Raw genomic sequence first — 21,830 nt, forward strand, 5'->3', positions numbered from 1 at the left:
ACGGTAATTTTATAATAGAACTAACTCTGCCCATGCAGTACTTTCCACACGTCAGACACGGGAGTCACACCCACCATCTCTTTGCTCACTCTTTCTAGTAACTATAATATGCAAAGAAAAAAAAAAGAACCCACAAAAGCAGCTCTTAAACATTACATCACAATTTTGAAATGTGGGAAAATACAAAACAAAGCCACCGTGCGGAGCAACGGCCACGTGACGTGGAGCAGAGCTCGTCCTCTCACTTATTGCACAGATTTCTCCTCACGTGTTGCTCGGTTCTCTCTTCTTCTCTAAGTGTGGACAAGTGCTATCAGCTAGAACCCAACTGGAAGTAACAGCAGCATGATTTGTCAGGTAATCCTTATAAGTTACTAAGAAAAAAAATGGGTATCCATAAAATAAGTGCTCTTTCCATATTGTACTGACTTTTTAAAGATAGTGTTTTAATGCAGCGAAGGTCCTCAAAGGGCCAGTTGGAATCCGCGGTGACCCTCCCTGCTGCCCAGAACCAGAACTAGAAACGAAGGGTTCCTAAGCTGGGGTTTGTCTTTATATTAAAAAAAAAAAAAAAAAAATCTTGTTTGGGGTTTTCTTGACAAAGACCAGAGTTTCTCGAGATGTGATCAACTGAGGCCGTGGGCTGCCTACACATACACCGGCTGGCAGCCCTCAGCTGCATCCCCCAGCTCTGTGTCCCCCTGGTCTGCACTGTCCGCGGGCTCTGATGGCTTTGGGCACCGGAAAGGGTAGCCGTTGTCATCGAAGAACCTGCGGAAGGTGAACTCGTAGAAGGCGTGCTCCGGGTGCTTACTGTTGGGGGATGCCAGTGTGTCCCAGGCCTTGGCACTCTCTCCGCTGGCCTCGTGCCAGGGGCTTTCTTCATCCACCGGGTCAAAATTGGAGGTGTCCATGGGGTGGCTGATGGTGGGGACATAGGGCGCGGGTTGCTTCCGGATGTCACGGGAGAAGTCGATGGCGCTGAAGAACGGGTGTGCCTTGAGGTCATCGGCCCCATCCCTGCCCAGGCGGCAGTCGGCTGCGCAGCACAGCTTGGTGATGAGGTCACGGGCCTCTGCGCTCAGCTTCACCTGTGAGGGGATGTGCAGCGTGCTCTCCCAGTTGATCACCTGTGGGCAGCAAAGCCGGGGTGGGGTTAGAGCCTCCTCAGCCTTGAGCCTGCACAGCCCCGGCCCAAGCCAGCAGCAGAGTTTGAACCTCTCCCGGCAGCCATGGCGATGAGGGTTTTTTTGTTGGTTCACTGTAGTATGTACTGAGGTTGGCAGGTGGTCTTTGGAATGTTTCTTTTCTTTGAGGTAACTGACCCCCACTGGCCTTGGCCTCATCTGGGCGGTCACTAAACATATCTGTCATGAAGCCATGTATACTGTGAAGAAAAACCTAAGGTTGTCTGCCCAGAGTGGAAGTAGGAAATGTAACCAACTGCTGTCTGGAGGGTTGATCTGCAGAGCTTTAGGAGGGCTAAAACTATAAAATGTGACCTACGTCTTGGATACCAAGACGCCAGCTGGAAAGAAAGAGTACACTGGGTTTCATGAAAATTACAGACTTTCGTGCTGTATATGGTGGTGCACGCTTAGTGATCTCGGCCATCTAGAAGCAGAGGAGGCCAGCACCAAGCCCAGGGCCAGTCTGCTCTACGGGGTGAGTTCCAGGCCAGGCGGGGACATGCACCTGGGAACCTCACTAACTGAGCTTATCAAGAATGAAGAGGCTGCTGGGCGTGGTGGCGCACGCCTTTAATTCCAGCATTCAGGAGGCAGAGGCAGGTGGATCTCTGTGAGTTTGAGGTCAGCCTGGTCTACAAAGCGAGTCTAGGACAGCCAAGGCTACACAGAAAAACCCTGTCTCGAAAAACCAAAGAAACAAAACCAAAAAACCGATGAAGCTGCCCATTAAATAGGATCTAGACTGCATAAAGACTCCCACAGATTATCTGAATTCTAAAAAAGGATAAAAGACTATTGATCATGTCCAAAACCACACAAATGGTAAATGAGTACAGAAACGCACACTAATACCATTGATGATAAGGGAAAGCCAAACAGAAACCACAGTGACACATTACCTCCCAACCAGGTGTGGTAGTCATGTCTGCAACTCCAGCACTTAGGAGGCCAAGGCAGATGGACGCTAGTAAGTGGTGACAGGGTGAGGATAAAATAAAGGCTGCGTACACTACTGGGGTGAATGTAAAACAGATGCTACCAAGCATAGAGGTTCAAATCTGCAATCTCAGAATTGAGGAGACTGAGACAGCAGGATGTCTCAAAAAAAAAAAAAAAAAAATCATGATGATGGGGCTGGAGAGATGGCTCAGTGGTTAAGAGCACCGCCTGCTCTTCCAGAGGTCCTGAGTTCAATTCCCAGCAACCACATGGTGGTTTATAACTATCTATAATGTAATCTGATACCCTCTTCTGCAGATAAAGCACTCATATGCAATAAATCTTAAAAAAAATCATGATGACTGAGTGAATACATAATTATAAGATAGTGTGGTTGTTATTACTAGTTCTAAGAGGAAAACAATCCTTTTTGGGTATAAATCCAGAATGACAGTGAGGAGGGCTGAGACAGGCTTATGCCCAGTGTGTACACTCACAGTCGCCACGGGGCAGGAGACACCGAGCACTTTAGCTATGGGCACACACAGTTAAAGGGCTACAAGTTAGTATTAAAAGGAAGGAACTCTACACACACACAAACAGGGAGGGACCTTGAAGGTATTATGCTAAGTGAAAGAAGGCAGTTAAGATAAGACAACTAAGGGTACAATTCCGCATCTACGAGGCACCAATCAAATTTTGAGACCGAGTGTACAAGTGGCTGGGAGAGGGGAGAAGGGATGGGAGCAGTTATCCAATGGGTACGAAGTTTCTGTGTGAGATGAAAATATTCAGAATCGGTTTGCACAGCCCTGTATGAACACACTTAAGGTCAACAGATCACACACTTCTGTTTTACCACAGTAAAAAAGAACCTGGCTTACTATCCTGCAGGCAGTGAGCTCGCAGTTTAGCAACTCAATTAGTAAGCGGAAAATGCAAAAGCCAATTGTTTTGTTCTGTTAAACTGAGTTTTGATTCAATTTTTTTTCTTTTTTTTCCCCCTGAGACAGGGTTTCTCTGTGTAGCTTTAGCTGTTCTGGAACTCGCTCCATAGACCAGGCTAGCCTAGAACTCCAGAGATCTGCCTCCCAAGTGCTGGGAATACAGGCGTGCGCCACCGCAGACCACACCAACATTTCTCATGCTTCACCATAGCCTGATCTGGGCAGTAAAACCCCCTCCCTAGAACCATGCTTCTGTAAAGCCACAAACTAAAAATAAAAAGTTGAGATTTTCAGCCTAACTTGGAACCAGTAAGGATCAGCTCACTCAGAAAGCAAGCGGCTGTGACTCTTAATGAATCACTGTGACTGACAGCTTCAATTACTTCCAGTGAGTGCTGGGAATACACAGCTAGCCGGCCACCTCGCTGACAGTTACAGTCACAGCCACGCGGCATCCAAGTAAGCACACCGGGTTCTCGAGCCATAGAACCTATCTCTGTCCTGCATCTCACTGTGTCGTTCTCGCTTAGAAACAACAAGAGGGCAGAGAGTTAGCAATGGCTTATGTAAAATTAAAGGTATACAAAGAAATTAAAACTCAGGTCTTAATATAGAAACGTTAGAAAACCTTTCTTTGGAAACCCCCACTATGAATAACTGCCATTTCTAGTCTACTCAGAGTAAGGAGTCTAAAAGTGACAAGGCACAGTGCTGTGCACCATATGAACACACATCCCTTGCTTACCTTCAGCTGGGTTTCTGTGGGGGTAGGTGCCAGGAAAGGTGGCTGCCCAACCAGCATCTCAAAAAGAATCACACCAACACTCCACCAGTCACAGAGCTGTGTGTAGCCTGAAAGACAGCATTCCCTCAGTCCCGCAGCACAGGTTCCCTCAGGGCCGAGCATCTAGACTGACTGACATGGACTGGACTGAGCGGGCGCAGGGGTAGCATTGTGCCACTAAAAGGAGAGGCCTGCACAAATGTGTGTCCTCAGCTCACACCAAGGTGCTAATAGATACCATGGGGACACAGACACTTCATAAACACAGGATGCTTTATAGCAGGAAGACAAGACTTAGTAATTAAGGTCTTTTGAGAACTTGAGTGCCTGTGTGTGCTATGTCTAGAGGTCAGAGAACACCTTAGGGAGTCCGTTCCCTCCCTCCATGTGGGTCTCTGGGATTGAACTCAGAATTGGCAGTGCTTTCCCCACTGGGTATATGGCAGGCGCAGAAAGCAGGACAGCTTCCTGGGGAAGTTTATGACCCAGTTAAAATGATGCTGAGGAACGTGGCGAGACCCTGTCTCAAAGACAAAAATAAGCCGAAAAGTAGGTAGCTGCCATGGTAGTGGACAACTGAACAGCCTACCAAGTGTCCTCCCAGAGCTGCCTATTGGAGGCCAGGGAGCAGGGGTATCCTTGATGCACTTTCACTCTCAGCCACTTGCTAGGAAGCTCTGAGAAAGGAGTAGCTGGCTGACGCTTGGGAGTCCACCTTCATCAGCCCCTCCTGGCACTAATGGCTGCAGAATTACCCCAGCGCATGTCCTGCAGATGAGTTCTCGTGGCTGGGGGGTGGGGCCTCTCATGGGCACCAGAATGAGCAAAATTCACAGGCTCTCAGGAGACACCTTTGGGTACACAGGCTGAGTGGATCAATGGCCTACCTCAGGCCACCATGGCTGACAAAAAACTTCATCCTGAACTGGGTTGGACTAGGTCTAAAGGAATCCTAGCACAATGTGAACAAAAAGACTGTTTGGATTAACCTCGGCCAGGCTGACAGCCCACTGCCACTATGGCCCACAAAACCCACTAGGGCTTCCTCTGGGTCTGAAGCGGACACTGGGTCTAGACCATCTATCCAGGAAACCAAGTTCACCAACATCGGGTAATCTGACGCCCATTAGGGTTTGCACGTATTACCTCCTAGGAGTTTTGGGCCTAACAGGGACAACTGATTTGTATGACAGCATGGAGTGACCCAGCGTGGACAACAGAGGGGTAAGCTGGAGCTTGGAATTAATGGTCAGGGGCGGGGGGGGCAGCAATGGCCCTAGAGCCTCATGTGGTCTCATCAGCTGACTCGTTTTGTTTTGTTTTTCTTAAGATTTATTATGTATACAGTGTTTTGTCTGCATGTCTACCTGCGTGCCAGAAGAGGGCATCAGGTCACATTATAGATGGTTGTGAGCCACCACATGGTTACTGGAAATTGAACTCAGGACCTCTGGAAGAGCAGGTGGCGCGCTTAACCACTGAGCCATCTCTCTAGCCCCTGACTAATTTTTTTTTTTAAGTTAATTTATTTTTATATGTATGGATGTTTTACCTGCATGTATGTGTGTGCATCATGTGCATGCAGTGCCTGTGGAGGCAAGAAGAGGGCATTGTAGCCCCTTGGAACGGGAGTTAGACAGTTGTGAGTACCTATGTAGGTGCTGGGAATCAAACCTGTGTCTTCTGGAAGAGCACTCATTTTCTTAACTAGTGAAGCATCTCCCCAATCCCTAGCGGACCCTGAAAAGGCCAGTTAGTTGGAGTCGCTCCCGTGGATCTGAAGTGGGAAGCCCACCACCCACGCTCCTCAGCTGGAGGGGGGGGGGGGAATATTGGCTTAATCACGGTGAAGCAAAGGTCCTTCCACATCACAGGTGAGATGATGGAGCCTTGTTGCTAGAGAAACCATCAAGCTCTCAGGCTTCCCTAGGCACAACAACGTAGTAAGAATCCTCGCTGGATTACAAAACCAGGCAGAGAGCTGACATACCTTTGCGGAGAAGCACCTCAGGCGCGATGTAATTTGGAGTCCCAACTAGAGAATGTGCCAGGCACCTCTGGTGCTGCTTCTGTGCTCTCTGCTCCAGAGTCTTTAATCTGTCTCCACAACGACAGTTGGAAACATCGTCCCAGAGGTCACCAGGGTCCATGCTGTCCTGTCTGATGTGGTTCCCTTTTCCCAGAAAAGGTAAAGTGATAGAAAAGAACAAAAAGAACATAAATTTGTTTGTGTTTTTTTCTAGACAGGGTTTCTCTGTGTAGCCTAGGCTGTCCTGGACTTGCTTTGTAGACCAGGCTGGCTTGAACTCACAGTGATCCACCTGCCTCTGCCACCCAAGTGCTGGGATTAAAGGCATGCACCACCACACCCAGCAAGAACATGAATTTTTTAAAAAGATTTATTTATTTATTTATTTATTTATTTATTTAATGTATATGAGTGCTCCATCTTCATGTACACCTGCATGCTACAAGAGGGCATCAGATATCAATATAGATGGTATGAGCCACCATGTGGTTGCTGGGAATTGAACTCAGGACCTCTGGAAGAGCAGACAGCGTTCCTAACAGCTGAGCCATCTCTTCAGCCCCAAGAACATGAATTTTTATACTCAACATTGCAGCATAAACTCCTCTCCCCTGAAGAACCCAGGGCATTCTACGTGGCAGTCAGATTACTTTCACTGAGCAACCACTCCAAGAGCTGTGAGATTTGTTTTTCACAGGGACAGAGTTTCTCTGTGTAACCCTGGCTGTCCTGGACTTGTTTTGTGGACCAGGCTGGCCTAGAACTCACAGTGATCCACCTGCCTCTGCCTCTCATGTGCTGGGATTAAAGGCGCGCGCCACCACACCTGGTCTCAAGGTGGTTCTTTATCAAAGCCTTTGTGGTCCAAAAATATATTAAGAAAGTCCACTAACAAAGAAAACACCCTCACACACATAGGAAGGGCAGTATGCCACACCAAGACACAGTAACAGAGCAACAGGTCACTCTGAAAAGAGGCCTATGAACTGCCGCTGTGCTGCCCTGTCACGCGGGTGTGAGAGGCTCACAGCAGGCTGGAGGCAGTACCTTTCTGGTAGTACTTGGAGTTGTGAGTCCACCTGAATCCAGTGCAGAGGCCAAAGTCTGTCAGCTTAATATGGCCATCCAGGTCGATCAGGATATTGTCAGGCTTGATGTCCCTGTGGATGAAGCCCATCTTGTGGACACTCTCGATGGCCAGGGTCAACTCTGCAATGTAGAAGCGGGCCAGGTGCTCAGGGAAGACTTCCATCCGGATCAGCAGGCTCATCATGTCCCCACCGGGTATGTAGTCCATCACAAAGTACAGGCTGTCCTTGTCCTGGAAGGAGTAGTAGAGTTTGACCACCCACTCGTTGTCTGCCTCAGCCAGGATGTCTCTCTCGGCCTTGACATGAGCCACTTGATTCCTGTTCAGGACATCTTTCTTCCTCAGAGTCTTCATGGCGTACAGGGCGTTAGTGTCCACCTTACAGGCAAGGCACACTTCTCCAAAGGCACCAATGCCCAGAGTTTTGATTTTCACAAACATGGACTTGTCCATCTTGGCCCTCTTCAGTCTGTTATAGTTAGACTCCTTCTGGTAGAGGATCTTCCTCATCTGCTCCTGCTCGGCCTCACAGAGTCCAGCCTGCACACAAGGAAAATCAGAGCCATGTTACACAGACCCCACAGCATCCAAGTGTGGGGGGCAGGACTGCTTGCCCTGCCTGCACACCAGGAGAGTCAGAAAGGCATGTTTTACGGACCCCAAGCAGCCAAGTGTGGGGGCAGGACTGCCTTGGAGCAGCGAGGACTCTTCAGAAAGAGTAGAGACTAGGCCTTCCAGACTACACGAGAGATGCCAGCCAACCTTGATCTTTATATATGCATGTGGACATCTCTCTCTCTACACTAACATACTCGCCTACACATATGCAAATATGAAAGGCAAACAAAATTCCTTCTCTGGGTGATTTACATTTGAAGGAAAACTACCACAACTACCAAAGCAAAACTGTGGAAAACACGTTTGGAATCTATAATCTAGTTAGTATTTCATTAGTTTAAAAAAAAAAAAAAAAAATGGGGAAACAGAAAACAAGCAATGATGTTGGACCAACAGGAAGTGAGAAAATAAACTCAGGTTTTAGAATTTGAAATGACTGCCTTATGTGATGTAAATTTACTGTCACATTTAAATTTAAAGTGATGTCATAAAAGTTATCTTCTCTGATGCTTCAGCATCAATTCAGAATGTTTAAAACATTTGCTGCGGCTGGAGAGACGGCTCTGCGGTTAGGTGCACTGCTTGATCTTCCAGAGAACCTGTTCCACAGGGCAGCGCACAACTGCCTGTGTCCCCAGTTCTGGGGGATCTGGTGCCCTCTTCTGGCCTTCACGGGAACAAGCATGTTGTTCAGACACACATGCAGGAAAAATATTCACACACATGAAAATAAATAAATCTTAAAACAGAATGGGGGTGGGGGCAAGAGGACAAGGACTGCATCCTGAGTAGGGTGCTGGGAGCACACCCAGAACTCCGGAACTTGAAGCTGGGGCTGGGCTGGGAGGCCTAGTTCAGTGGGGTACAGATGAAGACACTGCCTCCGAAGAAGCAGACCAGACACACTATTTACTAATTTGGATTGATAGACCAACGGTACTGTATTTTTCTCCGAAATGCCTGATTTGGAAAACTTTTTCCATCTTTTAAAATGCCAACAGCAGGCAATCCGCGATGTGCTTTCTGCAAGAGGAAGGACACACTACACTAACCACTTGGCTGATTTACTTGCTAGGGGCTCCTCAGACTCTTTTGAGGTTACAGGAAGGGGGAGGGGAAGCCACGCATCTGTCTGGCTCTATGAGATGGGCACGTGAGGAAGGTGTACAGCTGCTGCGGTGCAGAGGGGAGCCGGGAACAGAGGAAGAAGGAAGCGAGAAATTACTTTGGCCATTTCCTGCTCCAGCTGCAGCCTCCGGCCGACCTTCTGCTGGTAGGTTTTAAGGACGTTCTCCACGTGCTGTTCCATGAAGAACTTGAAGGCAAATGGGGAGTAGCTCTTGATGCGAGACTCTCTCTTCTCTTCATCCTTGCTATTCTTGCGGACCGGCACTGGGGAGGTCTGGATCTGCTTTTTGTCCCTGCTAGCTTTGTCTCCCTTGGCACCCTTGTGGCTCTTGTCCGTCCTGTCTGGCTCGGCGCTCGGACGCAGACTCTGCTCTACCCCAGTGCACAGGCTGTCAACATCCAAGTTATACTGCTCAGCCTTGCTGGGCAGCAGCAGGTGCTTTGGGTAAGGGGGCGGTGGGCACCTGCGCTCAGAGCCACCGTAGTCCACCTCGAGGGGATGCTGGCCTGCACTGCCCTCCTTGGTCTCCAGGCCCTCGGTGGCAGGTGCTGTGGGTGCAGGCACCCAGGCTGGGTGCGAGGGCCCCACAGCTGTCTGCGGCTCTGGCCGCAACACACGCACACTCTTCACAGGGTGCAGGATGTGCGCTGCAGTCACTGTGGTGACCGTGTTGGGGGCGGGCAGCGAGGGCTCGGGCTGTGGGCTGCTGAAGGAGTTGGTCCTACTGGGGCCTGCCCTGAAGGCGACATGCTGTCGGGAGGACTCCAAACCCTGTTTTTGCATGGAGTCACGACGTGCCAGCGGGGCTGCCGACCAGGGCGCCGGGGAGCCCAGCTCGTACAAGTCGGCGTTGAGGCTGTTCCTGGACGGTGCGAGCACTGCCGGTGTGGGGCTTTCGCCAGCGAATGTGGGGCCCCGGGCACCCAACACGTGCAAAGGGTGTGTTCCAGGCGCCGCAGCTGCGGGCTTGTGGTGCGGAGTGGTGTACAGCCCAGCATGGGCAGGGAAGGAGAGGCTGGCGGGAGGGCCTCCCTGGGCCTTGGCCAAGCCAGAATAGGCATCTGGTGGGGTCTTGCTCTGGAAGGAGGGGGTACGCTGCACCCCATATCCAGGCTGCTCCGCCAGCAGGTGAGCACGGCCATAGTGTGTGCCTGGGAAGTGTGCGCCTGTCTCCACTGCTGCGCTGTAGCCTTTGGGAGAATGCTGGTGAGCTGGGGCGCCGTGAGTGCTGGCCCCAGGGAAGAGGAAGTCTAAGTAGTGCCGTGGCATCTCCTCCAGCGCGGAGGGGCCCTCGTAGTTTGCACCACCCATCTGGTGGTAGGATGGGAATACTTCCCCTGCACCCTCAAAACTGGGCCGCCGAGTCACGGTCACCGGGGTGGGCGCCAGGCCCTTTCCTAGAAAGGGGAGAGGAGAGTCAGCCTAAGAGCGCAAAGGTAGGCTGCCTTGCAGGCCAATCCTCACACTAGCCTTCTCGCCGGGGTGTGGTAAAAGTACAAAGTCTTCTACTCAAGAGTCCCAGCAGTAACTGGTCCGTCTAATGTGGCAAGCAAAGCAGGGGGATATGGGTGATGGGGCCGAAGACTAAGAGCATATGGGAGGGTTATAGGCCAGAGGGGTGCAGTGCCTTAGGGAACAAGGCACCCAAGGTCAGTCTCCAGCCATGCTAGGGGACTTCCTGGACAGCCAACATTGTTTTCTCCTTGATATGCAGTCATTTGGGAGGAGCCACATTTACTTAACTGTCATGGGTTTGGAAAGCCTGCGTTTCCCTAACAAAGGGCAGAATTGTACGCACCCTCGCACCCTCCCCTCGTCAGATAGCTCCCAATTAGGTGTGACTTCCACTCTAGGGGAATTCTGCCCCAAGCAAAATACTGCAGTCAAGTGCACCACCCCATATAAATTAAAAATCTTTTTAAAATTCCTTTAAAAAACACCCCACAAAGAGATACCCAGACATACAGGTGGCTGCTGCGGCTTCCTTATTTCTGATTTTTCCATTTTGAAAATCTCTCTTCATTTAGAGTAGATGTCTGAAAAGGACAAAGGCTCCTACATGGAACTCTTTGGCTTGATCTGTAAGAGGACCCTCAAGTCCAGAGTCCCAGCTGCTTGCAGGGCTAAGCCCCACCCCACCCTACACACACCTGACAGAAACAGGAGCTACTGCTGACTGGGGCTTTGCGTTGCCTGGGCTGCGCAAATGCCACTAGCACAGCACAGCACAGCAAACCCAGGTAGGAAGGCAGCAGCCCCGGAGCTGGGCCTGTTTCCTGCACCACCGTTCTCCAGGACACTCCAGAAGGGCAAGAACTATGCCCAGCTCGGAGGTGGTGAGTGAGACGTCCTTCCTCAAGACACCACAACTCTCTATCCCTTAACAACACAAACACTCCACAAGCCCTTCCAATGTCCTTGCTCATCACGAGAAAGCTTTATTCCAGGTCTTCCACCGAACAGGGATCACACACGTCAAAGGAGTCATATCCCAGGAACCATAGGCATCTACTCTGCTTCTGAGAGGAACAGCCAAAACTGCCAGGGAAGCCTAGTGGGCAGCCCCTGCCTCCCAGAGCTGACATGCTGCTCACAGTGCAGGCCCAGGGAGCTGCCTGCTATTGAATGTGAGAAAAAGTGTGGTTTTTGAATTGATAAGTCTCTCTTTTCAGAGACTCTCTCTCTCTGGGCCCAATAAAAGATTTTTTAAAAGTTCAACTCTTACTTTTTTTCCCCTGAAAGAAAATGTCGGAGGCCATCAACTCTAGACAGTAACTCTAGGCAGTTTCTCTGCGCAGGGCTTCCTGCTCTCAGACCACAAATCTTTTCCCACTCCACAGCCAGCCTCACCTGGGGAGGTCTGCTTGATGACCCGCACAATCTGCTCGTTCCTGGGGTCCAGGTAGCCCATCTTACTGATGTACTCTAAGGCGGCTTCAATGCTCCTACTGCCTGTCTGCTTGAGTGCTCTGCCAGCCATCTCCTAGGAAGGAAGCAAGGGATGTCATCATCACTGTCATCATCCTCCTCACTAACACAAAGCCAACAGAGCCTCCTCTGTGTGGCTGCCGGGCCCCTGTCAGGTGCTACAGGTCAGCACCATCCACACATCACACCATGGTCCGTAAGGGCTCATGTGAGGAATGGACAGGGTCTTTGAAGACCTTTAGTGACTGGACAGGTGTATCCAGAATAAACCTAGAACAGACAAGTTTACCTTAAACAAGGATGGCAGTAGAAACTAGCCTTGACGGCAGCTCATCTGTATGCTAACTCTGCAACAGTGGAAATGCATGGATGGGTACAGGGAGAAACTGCTCAAGTGTTTAAAATGCTCTGCTGGCTACAGCAGCTAAGGAATTACCCAAGGCAGTCTTTGTGATGCCCCTGGAGCTCTTTCCACACAGGACATGCCCCTTACAAGTGTTTGTAGAGCCAGGTGGTGGTAGTGCACACCTTTAATCCCAGCACTTGGGAGGCAGAGGCAGGCCGATCGCTGTGAGTTTGAGGCCAGCCTGGTCTACAAAAATGAGTCCAGGACAGCCAAGGCTACACAGAGAAACCCTGTCTCGAAAAACCAAAACCAACCAACCAACCAAACCAAATAAAAACAAACTCAAAAAGGAAAGTGTTTGTAAAATGAACACACAACAGCAGAGGGCACGTGAAGCAGCTATGACTTGAAGCGAGAGCTCCCTTCTGTCCAAAGGCAGAGCATAGGTAGATGCACAGACTCTTTCAAGGGCAGATGCATTTGTAGAAGGTGGAGAGTTCAAGTGGAGAAAGGTACTCAGGACTGACAGACTAGAGAGGAAGAAGTTGGGGATGGGGCATCCCAGGATGACGGTGACAACACCCAGGGGCATGTGATGTGACAGGAACTCCCGTCCAGGATTGGGTCATCCCTGGCCTTGCCTATTTGCAACACCAAGGGAACTTTCACACACTGGCATGTCTAACTGAAGATGAAGCTGGAGGCAGCAGTGAAGGGCAGAGCATCAGGCACTCTGGGGAGCCAAAACCCTGATTCTTTAGGCCTGTGGCAAGGGCTTGGCAGGCAAAGGCAGCCAACAGAGGCTCTTGGGGCTGGGGGAAGAGCACCAAGCACCGTAAAAGGGAAATGTGGGAAGAAAGCACTGAAAAGGGGGCCAGATTTGGTGGGAGTATACAGGGGACACACAGCTGTTCAGCAGTAGGCAGTCCAGATGTGGAACGGGAGGGGGGGGGGTGGAGTGTGTGTGCGCGCATGCGTGCGCAGCCAGTCCTCATGAACCTGGTCATGTATACCAGTCTCCTACCTTAAGACTAGGAGAGAACAGCTGGGCATGGTGGTGCACATTTGGGAGGTAGAGGCAGGTGGATCTCAGTGAGTTTGAAGCCAGCCTGGCCTACAGAGTGAGTTCTAGGACAGCCAGAACTATACAGAGAAACCCTGTCTTGAAAAACCAAAATGAAAAAGGGAAGGAAGGAAGGAAGGAAGGAAGGAAAAGAAAGAAAGCAGGCAGGCAGGCAAGCAGACAAAGTGGCTTGAGAAACCTGGCAGTTTCGATGTGCACCCTGCTCACAGCTTCACCCACCCACTTCCCATGCTGCCGAGAGCCAAGCACTTAACACTAAGCATCTGCTTATCTTACATTACATCATGTTCTTTGTTCCTAGGCGGCTGACAGCTGAGTGGCAGGACAGAAAAGAAAAGTGGCTGGACTCACTGACAAGATCTGGGACTTAACAACACTGCAGCGCCACAGGAAGCAGGGAAAAGCCTGGATGGAGGTCTGCGGTGGCCGCACGGAGAGGAGGGCCAGAGGAGAGAACCGAAGAAGTGGGCTGGGAAGTGGTGCTGGGGACTCTAGGAGGCTGCTCTTGGCTTGACAGAAGCAGCAGTGTTCACTATCTGAAGCCAGGGAAGAAGGCAGCAGAAGGCAGCAGAGCTCAGACAGGAAACACTTTCCACCTCACCTGGAGCCTGCTGATGACACCTCATCTTTCCCACTTCATGGCTATGCGATGAGGTCATGTCTACACAACCCTGCAGGACTCAGGGGAAGGCTGCTGTAAGAGCACATCTCTTTTGTTCCTGCCCCTAACCACAGGCCTTTGGCACTAGCAGGGTAGCTGTTCTTTGCGAACTGGCTGGCTCTGTCTCTGTAGCTTAGTTCACCTTTTACCCTCAGAACTGGCCAAGACTCAGGGGAGCAAAAGCAGCAGCAAAGAGCTTGTCACCGGTGTAGGAAGCCAGATCCCCACAACTTCAAGACCTGTGAGCCCATTGTAACCTCAGGTAAAAACTGGGGATGGAAGGCATGTTTTAAGTTTAAAAAAAATAAAGAAACATCTGACATTTGTAAGCCAGCATGTTTATAGACAAACTCTCAGCTCTGCCCTTTGTACATCTGTCCATCACTACAGAGCTTAGCAAACCTGTAGTTTCTAAACACTAATTCTCAAATATGCTCCCACACATATCCAAATGATTACGGGCTTTTGTTTTGTTTTGGGGGTGCTGAAGACGGGATCTGGGATCTCACTTATGTTGGTTATGCTCTACTACTGAGCTCCACCCCAAGCCTGCACACACTTGTGTGTTAAGAGCTAAAGGAAGCCCAGGACTTGTTTCTAAGTCCACCAGGAGCACAGGGCTCAGCACTCAAGGACAATACTTGTGGAGTCACAATGGGATGTAGCAAGAGTCTCTGGAGGACTGAGTGTGGCTCAACTCCAGCAGGGGAACCTGGCCTCTCCCCTTCCTTTCTCAGAACACTTGAGCCAGTGTGGAGTCCTGATCTAGAACTCTCTCTGGATGTTGCAAAAGATAGTACTGAGTTTAGACAGAGAGGCAGGCAGGCTACTCAATGGGTATGTGGACATACTCCCCCCTCCCCCTAGCCTAGCACCTGGGATTGAAGGAGACCACTGCTGTCCCTGTGTTCCAAGGCCATCTCAACATCAGTTGCCATACTCAGGACATCTTATGTCTCTCTGGTAGAAAACATTAAGATGACAGTTGTAGATTTATGCACATTTGGTATCAAATACCTCTAATACTTCATATTTTATCCTTTTAACCATAATTACATAAAACAATGTGTAGAGCTCTTTTCGCCAGGTCTTAACACCTATCTCTGGTTTTGTCGGGGTTACTTCAAGCCCAGGCTAGGCTCATGGAGATGGCAAAGCCTTCCCTCCTGGTCCGTGTGTGTTTGTACAGAGAATGCCCATCAGAGCTCCTCCCATCCCATGATTACAGCCTGAAGCCTGCTCCCTTAGAGCTGCGCCTACTGGGACCAGCTAACCTGTCTCCTTGATTCAGCACCACAAGCCTGCTGTTTGCAGTAACCCACCTCCACATGAGAGCCCCGGGCCCCCCCCCCCCCCCCCGCCAGGGTAGTTCTTCTGTTTCTCTGTCTGTCAGTCAGTCAGTTCTGTCATTTCTTCATTCCCTTGTCCCGCAGCAGCCCGAGTCAGCACAGGTCCCTGGCTGTGGACAAGAACTCCATCCCCAGGCACCAGGCTCATCTGCCTCTCGACGCCCGACCAGAATCTCCAGGCTGGTTTGGCCGTCGAGGGAACCTGCCCAGCTTCAGAGCTTTTCTGCTGCAGTTGCATCATCACTCACTGTCCTCCTCATCCACTCACACCTCAGGCTGGGAGGCCCTGCCCTGTCAGCCCAGCTACCCACATGACAGGAACCAACCAGCCGGGAGGCTCCTTATCGTACTAGAAATGCCAGTGACCTCACGCTTTCTTTGTGGCTCCCTTCTCTAGCAGAGTAAGGCCTGTGGGGCTGCTGTGGGAGCCAATCTGTGATCACAGGTCACCCATCTCAGAGGCAGGCAGATGCTGGGCTTAACTTACAGTAGCTATAAAGTGCAGTGGTTTTACTAGCATGTCTTGTGACTGCAAGTTATTTAAATTCAGTGACAGTTTATTACATATGAGGGAAAGAATTTCCTATGCAGATCCTCTCCCACCCCTTCCTGGGGAGGAAGCATTTCTCAAACATTAAGAAAGCCATATCCCGTGCTCTAACACTCCAACTATGAGGTTTGGCTGGAAAACTAGAAATGAACTGCTCTGGCCTTGCTAGATCTCCCAGTGTCTACATCAGTCTGCGTCTGCCTGCCTTTGGGTCTCTCACAGAACCTGTGATTTTAGTCCAAGGGTGGGAGTGAGTGGCTGAAGGGACTAGGTCTACAGGCCATGGCGCCTTGTTTCAGAGCCTAAAGGATTCCTTTTTTTTTTTTTTTTTTTTTTTTTAAGAGAACAGAGAAAGAAAGGCAAGAAGCATGTGGCTCCCCAGGCTGGGGTGGAGTGGAGGGAAGCCAGAGAGGCTTCAGCAGTGGCCAAGGCCTGCCTCCTGCTCCACCCACTGTCCTTCTCAGGCTGACTGCTGCCTTTCTCTTAAGCTGCTTCCAAGAACCTTCTGGAAGCACAGTGGAACACAGTGTTTCACAGCATCCCACTGACAGTTGTCAGCTCTAGCCAGAAGGACAACCCCAGAGGACTGTGTAAAACTCGGGCCGCCCATCCATCTTCCTTCCCAGCCTTTGTCCTTTCTGAGAGAGCCTAGAGAGCTCCGCACCCGTGGAGAGCATGCTCCAGAACACATTCCAGTGGAGCGGCAAGCAGCGGCACGGAACAGAAGCAGCCTTGGCGTTTTCCATGGATGTATGAGACAGCAAAGGGGGTCGCTACCTCACACCTGTGCTCCAGGCAGATGGCAGCCTGCTAGGGAAAGGGTAGCTCACTCATCTTACAATGTTCCTTAGCCCTGGGGCTGTACGCTGAGGAAAATATATTTTCAAAGCTAACTTAGTAGGGAATGAGGAAGAAATCTGTTCTAAAACTAAACTAACACGAAAAACATTGTCAGCCTTGCCAATAATCAAAGAAACACTAATAAAACAGCATCTTCTAATTTGTCAGCACCAAAATAAGGTTAGTAATCATTGAAAAAAAAAAGAAAGAAAAAGAAGACTGGTCTAGCTTTACAGCCATGGTTCTGGAGGCAGCAGAAACCATGAAACTACTTTCAAGCAAGTATTTTTAAGAATAAAAGTTATGAGCTGGAGAAATGGCTCAGTGCTTAAGAGCTCTCCTTACTCCTATAGAGGACCAGGTAACTGTGGCCGACAATCACCAGTAACTCCAGTTCCAAGGGATCTGATGCCCTCTCCTGACACTAGGCACACATGTGGTATACAGACATACGCAGACAAAATATGCATCACATAAAATAAATCTGCAAAAAAAGTAAAGAATGAAAAGTTATGCCAGTGAGATCTTGGTAGGAGAAGGGGTGTCCCACCACGACTGACCACCTACATTTGGTCCCAAAGACCCACATAGTAGGGCCAGCAGGCTGTTTCCACACATGTGCACCCTACCCCAACACATAAAATATTAAAATTTTTCTTCTTGAAATTTACTCATGGAGGTATTTATTCATTTATTTATTGGTTTTTTGAGACAAGATTTCTCTTATAGTCCTGGCTGGCTGTCCTGGACTCGCTTTGTGGACTAGGCTGGGCCAGAACCCATAGAGATCCACCTGCCTCTGCCTCCAGAGTGCTAGGATTAAAGGTGTGCACCACCACAGCCAGCTCATGGGCTAATTCAAATGAGCCATAATTAAAAACTCTATCTCCATAATGATGTCTTGTGAAAGTCTATTTGCTCCTTAGTGGAGGAGAGTTAGAAAGATCCTGACTTTCTAGAAGCAAAGAAGGCTAACTATTAGTGTGCTCTCAGGGCACACAGCACAGGCATGCAGAAGCCTCCACAGGCACAACTCTATCAACAGACATTTGCAGAAGATCAGTGTGAACAAGGGTGGGAACACTGTCTCCTGACACCAACTAAGGAGGCCTGTGAGCAGAGCTTAATTAGAACACGAGGAAAACTAAGTCCTTCTTAATTCTGTTTTCATTTTGAAGTAATGACTTTTTGTTAAAGACAAGAACATTTGTTTACATCAAATCTCACTATGATTAAAAAAAAAAAAAAAAAAACCGTTTGTGCTATTTTATTTCCTAACTATGGATGGGCAGATCACAGAAATTCTCCAGATTAAATGTGAAACGGCCGGGTGGTGGTGGTGCATACCTTTAATCCCAGCACTTGAAAGGCAGAGGCAGGCAGATCTCTGTAAGTTCGAGGCCAGCCTGGTCTACAAAGTGAGTTCCAGGACAGCTAGGGCTGTTACACAGAGAAATCCTGTCTCGAAAAACCAAAAAGAAAAAGAAAGAAAGAAAGAAAGAAAGAAAGAAAGAAAGAAAGAAAGAAAGAAAGAAACGATGAGTGTGAGACAAGTAGCCCCAAAGCTCTTTCCAACTCTATCTACACCCAGAGATATTTGACAAAATAAAGAAAAACTCCACCACTATGGGCAGATAGAAGAACTTAGGGTTTAGTTGATAGGAACGTATCCACAGCCCCTATTCATTTCTACACAGCTACATACGTATTTCAGGGGTTGTGGGTTCATATTTCTTTTTTTTTTTTTTTTTAAGATTTAATTATTTATTATGTATACAGTATTCTGCCTGTAGGTCAGAAGAGGGCACCAGTTCTCATTATAGATGGTTGTGAGCCACCATGTGGTTGCTGGGAATTGAACTCAGGACCTTTGAAAGAGCAGTCAGTGCTCTTAACCTCTGAGCCATCTCTCCAGCCCCCATGGGTTCATATTTCTATTGTTGTATTCCTGGCTATGTTAGTGACCAAACAAGTGCACCCGCAGTTCCTCCCACCCTGATACCTGTACGCCCAGCCCTAACTGGGCAGCTGGGACTGAGCTCCATGGAAGGCCAGCAGACAGATACTGCAGCAGCGAACAGAACTGCTCAACAGGGCCTAGCAAAGCAGTGCTAAGTCACCATTGCCTTTGAGCACAGGATGGTTTGTTACATGGCACCAGTAGCCGATAACCATGGCTCTCTCTGTGTATAATTTGCTAAATGCACCCACCTGCTGATCTTAAACTTTAAATGATTTGATCTTCTAAGTTTTTACCTGCATAAACTCAAACTTGCTCTTCAGGTTAAAATATTAAGTGGCACACATCTTTAATCCTAGCTCTCTGGACACAAAGGCAGGCAGATTTCTGTGAGTTAAGAGGCCAGCCTGGTCTCTATAGTGAGTTTCAGGACAGCCAGAGCTACATAGTAAGACTCTGTTTCAACAAAACAAAACAACCACAAAAAGATTTTTAAAAAAAAAATTTTTTTTTTGGTTTTGTTTTGAGACAGGGTTTCTCTGTGTAGCCTTGGCTGTCCTAGACTTGCTTTGTAGACCAGGCTGGCCTCGAACTCCCAGAGATCCACCTGCCTCTGCCTCCCCAAATCCTGGGATTATAGGCCACCAAGCCCAACTCAAAATATTTTCTTAAAAACTAAATGTATACTATGAGCAGACTGTTCCTGAGGGGTGAGACAATAACCCAATGCTGACTGCTGAGGCAATCAGTGAGGTCAGAATCTAGGTTCTCACTTCAGTGTATTCCTCAAGCTTCTTGTATCTCCACCAGAGAGCAGCGCTCAAGTGTTAGCAGTTGGTGTCCTTACGGGCCCTGAAGTATTTAACTGAGTTAATATTTACCTCAAAATTATTGTCGTGTCTTTATTTTTTTCTTAAAGCTATGTCAAACTCTATTATCAATCTCTTTGTGAAAAAAATACACTTCAATCTTTAAACAACAGAAGCCAACAGAAGATAGAAAAAGCACTTACAAAATCTACTCAGGTGAGGAGGGAGAATCAGCCTTAACAGAGTCCAAGACAGTAACAGCTGCAGCGGCCTCTAACGGAGCCCTACCATGTTCTCAACAGAAGTGGTACCCTTAGGGAGGAGCACGTGCACGCGCAGCCAGCCACTCTAGGAGGAGGAAAGCAGCTTCTCCACCAGCTGAAGGTAGCCAGCCCTCAGCTCTAACAACCCTAGGTGACACCAACTCACCCAGCAGGGTCTTCCTCTTCTATCCTTCTAACCAAGACACCCCTACCTTTAAGGACATTAAGTCTCTATAAGCTAATGTAACATGACTCACTGTGCCCCACCCCCACCAAAAAACCCCAAACAGACAACATCTACAGAGGTCTACAAAGGGAGCAACCATGTTCCGTATTTTCAGTGGAAATAACCCCAGAGAGAGAGAGAGAGAGAGAGAGAGAGAGAGAAAGCCATATAGGGCCAGACCAGAATCATCAAAGCCAGAGACCACCAAAGTCTTTTGCAGCCAGTCCTGGAGAGGTCTATGCCAGGCAGAGGGAAGACAGAACTACAGAAAAGGATGCTGAGGAAAGTTCTAGAAACCATTTGCCAAGGAGGCAGACCCCCATGTTTTTGTACAAGAAAAAAACCTAACACCAAATTTGAGAGACAGGACCTGAGGCAGAGCCCAGCATGTTGGATGGGCGTGGGGCCAGGCGAGAGCCAGGAGGCAGTTCTACAAACTACCATCTAAAAGTTGTTAACGGACTATACACTACAAACTACGGACTGTACACCGCACTGTACACCCACTGACCCTGATGGTGGGTTATGAGGAGGGCAGAGGCAGACCGCCAGGGCCTACTCCTAACACCCCTCCTGCCCTGGTCAGGCTGGAGAGTACTCCTCTCTCCCCATCAGAATGGAAGCCCAGTTGCTGGTCCACTATACTCTGCCAACACTACCTAGATGTGGACACACTAGCAGTTGGCTAAAGCAAAAGCAGCTCTCTGCCAGAGCTGAGGCACACTGAAGCCTGAGGAGACTCGGATGGGAATCACCTGGAGTTCTAGTTCACGCTTTTCTTGGGGACCGCGGTAGTAAGAGTGTTCGGTTTCTGCTGTGACGCTGGAGTTGGAAAATCATAGCAAGGAAGGGAACAGCCCATGAGACAGGCTGCAAAGTGTGCAGTCAGTGAGCAGAGGAGAAAACTGCCCTGCTCTCCTCAAAGCAGACAAGGGTGGCGGGCTTGCCCCTGGGGAAGGATCAGCTTCCCACTTGTCTTCCAGGTATTGTGCAGAGTACATTTAGAAATGACTAACCTGGAGTCAGGAGGGCCGAGGCTCCAACATTACCTGGTGGACCAGGAGCCCGCCTGCCTCTGAGGCTGAGCCGACGCAGCCCATGGACAAATGCTGCTACTACTCTGACAGTCTCACCTGAAAAGGGTACAGAGTTTACCTCTGGCACCCCCTCTGCCCCAGGCTCTTCAGAAACGCGCCACAAATTTTCCACTATATATTTGGAGTTTTAAAATGTAGTGTGTGTGTGTGTGTGTGTGTGTGTGTGTTTTCTGCATGTGTGTGGAGGGATGGCTGTCCTACATGTGCATGTGGAGGCCAGAGGACAAGCTCAGGTGTAAGGTGTCATCTCCTGGAAGGCCACTCACTGCCCACACCCCTTTTTGCAGTGTTGTTTTGAGACAGGGTCTACATCATGTAGCCTTGGCTGGCCTAGAACTCATTTGTAGACCATGCTGGCCTCTAACTCACAGACCCCCTCCCACCTCTGTCTCCCCAGTGCTGCCTCCCACGCCTGGCTCCAGCTCCTTCACTCTCTGGTGTCTTTCACTGCTGCAGACAGCAGCCATGAGGCCAAGAGGCAGGGTGGGATACAGCTCACTCAAAGCCGATCTCCTCTATGGCTACTTCAGACTGTAGCAAGTGAGCCGGGAGCTCTGGAAAGCTGGGGAGAACACTCATGCCCTAATTCCAGATTGCTCTTGAAAGAGTCAAAGTATTATCCAACTTGAGAAAAAGTACAAGCATTTTAATCATGAAACATGCAAACTTAAATTCTTTCATATAGTTATTTTTTCCTCTTCAGAGATAGGGGTGGAAACCATACCCTTGCACAACTAGGCGTGTGTTCTACTTTTGACCCCAGCTGCAGGCCTGAGTTCTTATGCACACTTCTGAACTCTATAGTATGATTTTAAAATGAGAACACATGTAGGGTTTGCTGTTTATTAGACAGAGCCTACTGGAGCTATCCTGCCCAGGCTGGTCTTTGATTCTCCCGTCTCAGCCTCCCCACTGTTCGTTTATCCAAGGCTCAGACTCTCTGAAACAGCTTCCACAATTCCAGTTAGCACTTGGCTGTAACTACGCCCTT

The 21,830-nt window shown here is 49.3% G+C and overlaps 1 protein-coding gene across 1 annotated transcript in view; it reads right to left on the reverse strand.

Moving 5' to 3' along the window:
* Positions 1-646: 646 nt before the first annotated feature.
* The window catches only part of Lats2 (large tumor suppressor kinase 2), a 57,887-nt gene continuing 36,703 nt past the window's right edge, over positions 647-21,830 (reverse strand). The window contains exons 3-8 of the mRNA XM_051160627.1: positions 11,577-11,709; positions 8,823-10,123; positions 6,937-7,519; positions 5,851-6,033; positions 3,822-3,928; positions 647-1,130 (exon numbers count right to left, since the gene is read on the reverse strand). Of these exons, the coding sequence (XP_051016584.1) occupies positions 648-1,130; positions 3,822-3,928; positions 5,851-6,033; positions 6,937-7,519; positions 8,823-10,123; positions 11,577-11,709 (2,790 nt within the window). The 3' untranslated portion in view covers position 647. The remainder of the gene's footprint in view (positions 1,131-3,821; positions 3,929-5,850; positions 6,034-6,936; positions 7,520-8,822; positions 10,124-11,576; positions 11,710-21,830) is intronic.

This window comes from Acomys russatus, chromosome 18, assembly GCF_903995435.1.
Source record: "Acomys russatus chromosome 18, mAcoRus1.1, whole genome shotgun sequence".
NCBI classification, from domain to species: domain Eukaryota; kingdom Metazoa; phylum Chordata; class Mammalia; order Rodentia; family Muridae; genus Acomys; species Acomys russatus.